Source organism: Trematomus bernacchii, unplaced genomic scaffold, assembly GCF_902827165.1.
Source record: "Trematomus bernacchii unplaced genomic scaffold, fTreBer1.1, whole genome shotgun sequence".
NCBI classification, from domain to species: Eukaryota; Metazoa; Chordata; class Actinopteri; order Perciformes; family Nototheniidae; genus Trematomus; species Trematomus bernacchii.
This window is the reverse complement of record NW_022987784.1, coordinates 1,573,849-1,582,806: the sequence shown is the minus strand read 5'-3', so window position 1 is coordinate 1,582,806 and position 8,958 is coordinate 1,573,849. Positions and strand designations below refer to the sequence as shown.

Sequence of the window (8,958 nt, the reverse complement as noted above, 5' to 3'; positions counted from 1 at the left end):
ATTCCATGGAATATAACAAAAAGTGTTTCTGAAGTGAATAACCTACCCCACCTTTAATACACGTTTTATTTTTAACAAGAAGTTACCACTCCTCTGTGGTTCAGTTACAGAATGATTTGTGGGGATGTATAATGCGTCAGTATCTTCACATAAACATCTGAAAATATGTATTTTATACACGTAATGTCAGACAACATCCATTATAACTTACATTGCTTTAAGAAATAATCCTGTAATAACAAGCATGAACAGGAAAAATCATAGAAGTAAACCATAGATAAGCTTTTTGTTTGTTATATATTTATACAAATAAAAACACACACACTTGGATTTTGTTAAATTGTATTCACAATACGTCATAAAATGTTATATTCCAAAACAAGCAGCTTTAAGCAATATGTTTTTTTTCAAGTTTTATACTTTGTCTTGATTGTTCATTAATATATAATTGGGCCCTTTTGTTCGTTTTTTTGACATTATTTCCAAAGTAATGACCTTTTATCCAGAAGCAGATGCTTTACTCATTATCCTCAGGGCATGTTAATCAAGGGTAAACCTAACTTCCTCCTAAAAACATCTTTCTTATTGCCTCATTACTGCTAAAAGGGTAATACTCAGATACAATACAACCTACTCCAATTAAAAGAGCTGGATGAATACACATTACATACATTTGACATCATCTGGAAACCATTAATTACATTGCGGATTGAAATGAAAAGACTAAATACAGTTTAAAACATTTGAACATTGGGCAGGAGCATCTGGTCTTCATTGCCCCCCTCTTGTCTTATCAGGTAGACATTTCTTTCTGATTCAATGTCAAGTGGATACTTCTATAACACATCATTTGCAAACTGAGCAACAGGTGTATCAAGCTACGTGATGAGCATATCAGAATATATATTGCACATATTGCACATAGTTGGTTGGTATTGGGTAGTGTATATGTAAATATGTTGTATCCTTACCTTTGAAGAGGAACTGTGAGTAGTACTTAAAGGTGTTGTAGGACTGCTGCATGGCGATGAAGCTGGGGTGCACCGCCTCCCCCTGCTGGCTGCCCCAGGGCTGTGCGATCAGCTGCGCCCGGAACTTCAGGATGAGGCTGAAGATGCTGTGGATGATGTTCATGACGGGGGCCGCCTTCTCCGTCAGCAGACCCCTGGGGGGGACAGGGAGGGTGCAGAGTTTAGGAAACATGACAAGGAACTTTGAGATGACTTCTCAGAAGGGCTGGCATCATACACGGGAAAGTGTGATACTTACAACCTCACCTAATGAGATTAAATCATTCATCAGGTTCAAAAGTTAACCTCCCATCCGTCTGGAATTTTAATTAAGTTGTTACGAAGAGGGTGAATTAATTTTGTATGAAAGTGCAGAGTGCCACTCCAACTTGCTGTGCCTGTACAGAGCCCGGAGAAATGATTTATCTCCAGTGAAATTTTCTGCATTTTCTTCCATGTTGCGTCCTGAAATCCTGATGGTGTGTAATATATATATTTGCTGTCCACGTTCAAATTCACAAAACTTAGAACACCGATAGAAACGTGTCATTTTGACTGTATTTGAAGGATAAGGGTTCCCAAAAAAATGCACCAAGTTGGGCTACAATTATAAATCTGCAATCTATAAGTTGATTTAATGAGTTGAGCAAAAGAAAAATCAAACTCGCACAAAATAAGATATTTGTTTTCAACACATTGAGCTCTGCAAAAATATTGATAGACAGTTTTAATTATTTTCTGGACCTGAGCCCAAATAAAAGTGTTTTTCTAGGGAGGCATCCATCCAACCTTTTCTCTGCCAATACCAACTCCAACGCCTCGCCTAAGGATTTGTGCCAAACACCACATTTAAAAATCTGCATACCTTCATACTGTAAAGTTTCTATAAAAGATCAGAAAACTGTAAAGAAATCTACATTTGATATGAGAAAAACCCTCAAATCCTTGCTTATGTGTTACTGACTAGCTTATGTGCTAGTATTTATCATATTGAATGTATTCTTTTATACAACATGACATGTTGTGTAACTGCTGTACATGTAGAGATGTCCATCAGCCAAGCACTTCCATATAATGCCTTTAAATCCACGCACATTCTATCAATCTAAAAGTGTTACAGTTATGCTACCAGGCATTTCTGACTTCCTGTAGAGAGGACTGCTTTGTGACTCATGCATCTGTAAATATATGTCCACAGGTGACGTGTTTAGGTGTATTCAGCGTGTTACATTCATGTTGTTTATGCATGCAGTCTTTGAGTGTACAAGGTTATCTGCTCTCACATGGGCTGCAACAGCTGATAACACTGAAAGCTGTGATCACTCAGCAATGCTGCAAAGTGGAACATGTGTTCTTTCAAGGGCACACAAGGACATTTGATCTTGGTCCAAAGTGTCTTCTACCTTGCAACAAATTGAGGAAACATATCATATCATCTACTTTGGGGATGGAGGTAACAGCTGGTATGATATTGCATGTGTAGCTCCAGGCCTCACCTGAAGATGGCTCTGTTGAGGTAGTCTGCGTGCGTGCGGTGGATGGCGTCCAGGTCGTTGGCAGTGGCCAGTTTGGCAGTGAACTCCATCCAGGACACTTGCAGGATCTGGTTGGTGATGTATCCCTGTATCACTTTAACAAAATGCTGCATCTCATGTCTGTAGAGCTGCAGCTGATGAAACTGCACCGAGCGGCCCGCACCTTTCACCAGAGCTGAGGGGAGTCAGATGGAAACAAGTCAGTGCTGCGGGGAAACATTTGCTGGCATTTCAATGTGGAGATCTGCTGTGAATAATATCGTTTCAGTTGCTGAAGGCTACAACTCGAACACCTTAACACTACGTTTTTACCCCTTCAGGATATCCATAGTCTCTGCACAGGCTCCCACTGATCAATACTATCCGGCCCAGTGAAGCACACTGTTTTGACTACAGTCCCACTGCTATGAGATGTATAAATAAAACATTAAGGAATCGCAGCATCCCCCTCAATGAATATTTTATAAACAGTTGAAGCACAACGGGAAGAATTGTAACTCTTTCTGCTCAGAGGTGAAGTTGAGTCTGAATGTCAGCTCCCTCCTCTTCCTCACCTGTCCTCTTGAGGTGGAACCAGACCTCGCGGAGGCTCCACACCATGTGCTTGAGCTGCAGCACGAAGGAGAACAGACGGTTGTACTTGTTCATGCAGCTGTCCGTGATGATGATGTTCAACGGCCAGTCCACCTGGGAGATGGCGGGAAGGAAAAGAGACAGAGTGTCACGGGGTTGTGAAAAAACAGTGTGTGAAGGTGTGAGTGTGAAGAAGGAAACGGAAGTTATGAAAAACAGGTAAAATGAAGCGTGACAAATGAGGCGAGGGGAGGAGAAAGGTGTGAGTGCAGAGATGTTGATAATGGAGGTGAGATGATTGTGAAGGGAAGGCAGGGTGGTGAGAGATAGGGGGTGGGAAAGGAAGGAGGAAAATATATATGGGGAGAGAGCGTGGCAAAGAAATGTGACGCAAAAGATGGAGAGGGGGGAGATTGAGGAAAGGTAAAACATGGAGATTCAGCAGGAGAGGGAGCCGTCAGGAGGGAGAGAAACACAGAGCAGAGGACAATATGTGCGGCATAAGTAACTGTACATGTCATCCGAAAGACTCAACTCCAATCAATCTGCAAGGTTCCACCATTAAGTGCTTGATAAGCTCATTTTCCACACCCAGAGCAGTTTGTCAAAACATGACAGGTCGTCACATTCAAGCTGCCACTCACGCTGCGACAAGTGCACTCATGCAAGCGCTCGCACTCCGTTACTCACTCCACTGAAACACAGCGCCTCACCTTGTAGCGCAGCTCCAGACAGTTGAGGGAGTCGGGGGCGTGCGGGTGGAAGGTCTCTGGGAGGAAGCGCAGGGCGAAGGTGAAGTTACCTGCTAACGGTGTGTCTCCGTGTAAGCTGTACTGCAGGGCCTTACTGAGGATGGAGTTCAGGACGAAGGGGGTCAGCAGCTCCCCGGGGGTCTGCCCACTGCCCAGCTGCAGGGACGAGACATTTGTCAAATAATTACACATAAATGAAAAGGTCACCTATTATGCAAAATCCACTTTTTCATGTCTCTTCTACATCAACATGTGTCCCCTCTGTGTAAAGAGATTCTGGAAGTTTCAGGAAAAAAGATTCTCTCACTTTTTGTCTTTAAAAACCTGTCTGAAAATGAGCTGATCAGATTTTGCCCACTTTATGATGTCATAACGATTTTTTTGGCTTGTGTAACCATTAGCCAATCACCAACCAAGTTAACAACCCCCCCCCCCCCCCCCCCCACCTTATCACCAGAATCTCCTCCTAGAGCACCATGGTGTTCTTTTGAACCAAATATCTCTCAGAGGGGTGTGGGGAGTGGCTCCTTATTTTCATCTAAAGTAACAGACAGAGGGTGTTTCTCAATGTCGAGGACGCTTCCTTGGTAGCACATGTCTTCCGAGTCACTTCCTTCAGAAGCGAGGCAAGAATCCTTCCTAGCCTCGGAAAACGAAGAATGGTGGAACAGGCTAACAGGTGTGCGTCATATGCGAGGCCCCGCCTTAAATGGAGCGCGATTTCCGCCAAAGATTTGGAAATCGGTCCGTGCGCAAAGCATTGTGGGGATTTTAAGACCGCGGAGGATACACATGTGCAGCCTCGAAATGTCTCGCTACGAAGGACGCCGGCCTCGGTAGAATTCCAAGGAGCCTGGACATTGGAACAGTCCTTCGGCGGGACTCTATGACGTAGCATTCTTGATATAGTGGCTCTGAAACACCCAGAGAATCAGCCCTTTTGAAACAGGGCTGAAACAGAGGGGATTATGGGATGCTACAATGTATGATCTGTTTGATGTTTCGAGGCAAACACTTCAGAGACATGTTTTGAATATATCCGAGACCTATAATATATAGATGTAAAAGAGTATAATAGGAGACCTTTAAGGATTTTTTTTTTTTTTTTTTAATCGTATCTCTTCCAAGTCTCCTTAAATATGCGACCAAGGCCTAAGAGTTGGCAGCGTTTTCCCCCAAACAAACACTGCGTGTAGTGGATTACAGTGATTAGCTGGCTTTCCGGTTGAAGGTGTGCTAATCAGTGAGATCAGCTGGTGTAGTGTTTGGCTGGAACAAAAACCTTCTGTCTGATGGGCCTCATGAGACGGATGTACATGAATGTTTGTGCAGAACAACACCGAGGTGCCAAGCCTGTGATTGTTATATCGCGGCAGGAAGCTTGGGGGTCTGAGAATCTAAGCAGGGACGCACCATTTGATGAAGCAAAACAGCCACAGAGACGTCAGATAGAACATATTCTTATATTAAATTGTGAAAAATAATGTGACAAAGCTGTACGCCCAGACAATTACCACCTGTGTCAGCAGATACAGCTAAACAGCTAAAAAGCTTGAATAATCGATCCTTTTTGAGAAGCTATGGGTGACTAATAACTGCAAATTTCACATCAGAGGATATGAACACCTACACAAGACATTCACTAGGGAATGAAACAAGAGTCAGGTACATTTAAAAAAACGTCTAAATCTGTGTCCTGGAGTGTTAGTGTATGCCTAGGGTAATACTCAGGAAGTACTTACTGTTCATGCACAAAATCATTTAGTGTACAAGGTGACCTTCGCCTGCTCTCAAGCTTCGCAGCAGTTACCACTGAATACATGCAGTAGAGAAAAAGTGTTTGTTTAAAATGTATTGCATTAAACTGGAGACATTAGGCCTTGACCAAGTTGTCCTTGCTCGTCCTCTGCTAGAATGGAATAAATACATAATATAAGAGCTTCACCTTTTCAAAGAGCAGATCGCTGAGGGACTGTGCGAACTCGCCATCCTCCATCAGCAGGAAATGGCGCAGCGCCTCAAAGTGTCTCTCCACCCCTAACTCCACAAAGAAGTAGTCCACCACTGCCTTGTTCACCAGAGAGACACTGGGGATGGAAGGTGGAGGAGACAATTAGCAAAATAAGAACAGTTATGAATGAGGGTCAAATGTCAACAAAACGTTCACATGTAAGAGGTTTATCTCTCATTCAGAACAATGGAAAGGCTCTCCTCTCACTGATTACTGCACATCGCCATGGAAACCTTTGATCTCTGGGCTCAAGCACAGGTGTTTCATAACGTCGTTAGCTCAAACATAAACACCTGTGTGATGGAACACGATGATGTCATAACTCCAACTGACATGCTCAGAACGCCACCAAACATCACATGATGGTTAACACTGTGGCCCTGAACAGCTCTACATCAAATCTGATGTTACGTAATGTGGTGTTACTATGGCAACGCATCCCTAGCCATAAAACTGCTGACTTGCATATTTAATTAAGGTTTTGAGGAAAATAGACATCAGCTCTGGAGAAAGCTCAGGGAATATACTGGTGTTTCACTTTTCAGTGGGATAAGGTGAGAATCTTTTTCCAGAAAAGTCAGCGGGGAAGATATGAAAATAGTGTGAAAAAAACTGCAAACATCACAGTGCCGTCTACGCATGCTATTAAAAAGTGTTCATACAAATGTAGAGGTATTAAATCTACTGCTAAATCTACTGCATCCCCTGTGTGTGCAGATAGGGATCAGAAAGCATTTCTTTACACACAAAGGCTAAACAGCACAGTGAGCAGAAACATTTCAGGCGAAGACTGACAAGCTTGTCTGGAGCTCTGATGGCATTTCGTTTTCCTACAAAGATGAAAAGTAATAAGAATATAAATTATTCCTCCAGCAGAATGTGCACTCAACTACAGTTTAAGTGGATTGAAGTAGCAGAAAAATGACAAGAGATCAGTGAAAGCCTCACACCTGCATTTCTCTTAAACAAAGTATTCTACTTCAAGTTGAAATAATCACGTTTTTCTCAGACACTCAAAACTAACATTTATAAACTACAACAAAATCCCGACTACACTTTGCTCCTGCAGCTTTCTCTCAGTCAGACACTTACTGTGTGGTGAGCGGCGTGGTGACGGCCTGTTTTATCAGAACTGGCAGTGAAACCAACTCGCTGAGCTGGACAGCGGTGGTGTCTGTGGCTTTGCAGAGCGTGGGGTCCATAGGGAAACCCCAGGAGCCGCGAGTCACCTGCTTCAACAGCTGACACTCAGGGGACGAAGCTGTAGGAGAGGGAGAACAAAGGCATGTTCGATGAATTCATATCAATCTCACAACTGAAGAAAACTGTGGCATTGTAAAAAGAGCAAAGGAGAAGTTATTTGTATAGTCAAATGAAAAATATTATCTTAATACTGTAATATGATGATAATAAATACTTTAACAATTCATTAAATGATTAAGCTTAGGGAAGATACAATTTAATCAATGAAATTACATTTATTTGCAACTATTTAAAATAAAAGATTAAGAGTAATTTTTTTTGACTGATACTTGCACAAAACAATACATTTTAACATGTGAACTAAGGCTTTTGATATTTGTTTTATCCTTAATGAAAATAATGGTTAGTCCTACTCCCAAAACCAGTGGCGAACCGTCAGGGCCCTAGGGTGAGGGCCTAAGATATTCTACAAAAGAATATTTAAAAACATTAAAAAAAGAATGTGTGTCTGAGAAAAACGTAATTATTATATTATAAAAATATATATTTTTTTTTAATATATTTTTTTAATATACAATTTTTAAATATTTGTTTAGTTATATTTTTCATTAGTTTTACCAAAACAACTTGATTTAATTGTATTAAAAATAACATTTCTAAATAAATAAATCCTTCGAATATGCCTGTTCAGTTTCTGTTTGAATGTGAAGGGTTAAATGAAAGAAGCTCCTTTAGCCGTCTCTGCGAGTTATGTGAAGATAGGAGCTGATTGGTGGTCCAGCTGTAAATTCACAGAGGGCCAGCTATAGTAACTGAACGAGAGAGTAATGTCAAATGACAGTACAATTGACCAATCATATCTTCCCTCTAAATGGGTGGATTTTATTATCGCGGACTTTATGACAAGTAACAAACACAATGCAATATCCTTTTCAATTTCAAAGAACACAAATTGGGTTATTTACAGGTGTTGTTTTGTGTGGTAGGGGTGGGGGGTCAGAGGGCCTAGGTATAAAAGTCACGGCTCGCCACTGCCCAAAACTAAGATCTTTAAATGTGTTCCTCTATTATAAATGCCAGGATTTTTTTTTAATATGCATAGTATTTACTGATCAGTGTTTTCATTAAATAACAATATATTGCAAGATGTTCAAGTCATTTTGGCTAACTTCTATATTTATAGTAACACCCCCTGAGTAATTACGGCTGCTGACTTTGATCAGTAGTGTGGAAGATGTGTTCGGCTGAATGATTTCATGGAGACCCTGGGAGCCGGCATGAATAATAGCAGCATGACACGCAAAGCGAAAAAGACAGGATATCACTTCAGCGAACCATGATGCATCCCAACCAAACATAAACCAGACTTAATACCCTTATGAAATATCACTGCTTTTTATGCAACCACTGTGCATGCTGATGGAGTAAATATTTAACAGCCTCTGGAAAAACATCACTCCTGAACATGTAAAAAGATTTGTGTTGATTTACAGGAAGGTGTATCATTTTTATATCTCAGCAATTTAACATAATGTCTTGCTCCATTTCACAAGATGTTTAATTTATCATTAAGTTATTCAGAAACATCAGGTAGCTAACTGGCCGCACATACTGTCCAACCATGTAGACACGCTCATATTCTTACATTTAGAATACAGAATATCACCGGAAGATCAGGGGGGCACAATTAATTTTTTTTACCAGAATGTTAATGTAGGCTGCAACCATTTTGTTAGGGAATGAATGGCTTAGGCTTTATTTGAGTGTTTAGTCTCATCTAATTTAAAAAAGCAGATTTAGAGTATGTAATCCCTCGCACAGTTTTAGTCATTCAAAAAAGGTCTTAAAAGGTATTACATTTGACTTCAGGATTC

General features: G+C 41.0%; 1 protein-coding gene across 1 annotated transcript in view; it reads right to left on the bottom strand.

Moving 5' to 3' along the window:
* tubgcp6 (tubulin, gamma complex associated protein 6) overlaps nucleotides 1–8,958 on the bottom strand; it is a 28,527-nt gene that overhangs the window by 1,786 nt on the left and 17,783 nt on the right. The window contains exons 19-24 of the mRNA XM_034149428.1: nucleotides 6,974–7,142; nucleotides 5,816–5,957; nucleotides 3,832–4,026; nucleotides 3,100–3,232; nucleotides 2,507–2,720; nucleotides 972–1,165 (exon numbers count right to left, since the gene is read on the bottom strand). Coding sequence (XP_034005319.1) covers nucleotides 972–1,165; nucleotides 2,507–2,720; nucleotides 3,100–3,232; nucleotides 3,832–4,026; nucleotides 5,816–5,957; nucleotides 6,974–7,142 — 1,047 coding nt within the window. The remainder of the gene's footprint in view (nucleotides 1–971; nucleotides 1,166–2,506; nucleotides 2,721–3,099; nucleotides 3,233–3,831; nucleotides 4,027–5,815; nucleotides 5,958–6,973; nucleotides 7,143–8,958) is intronic.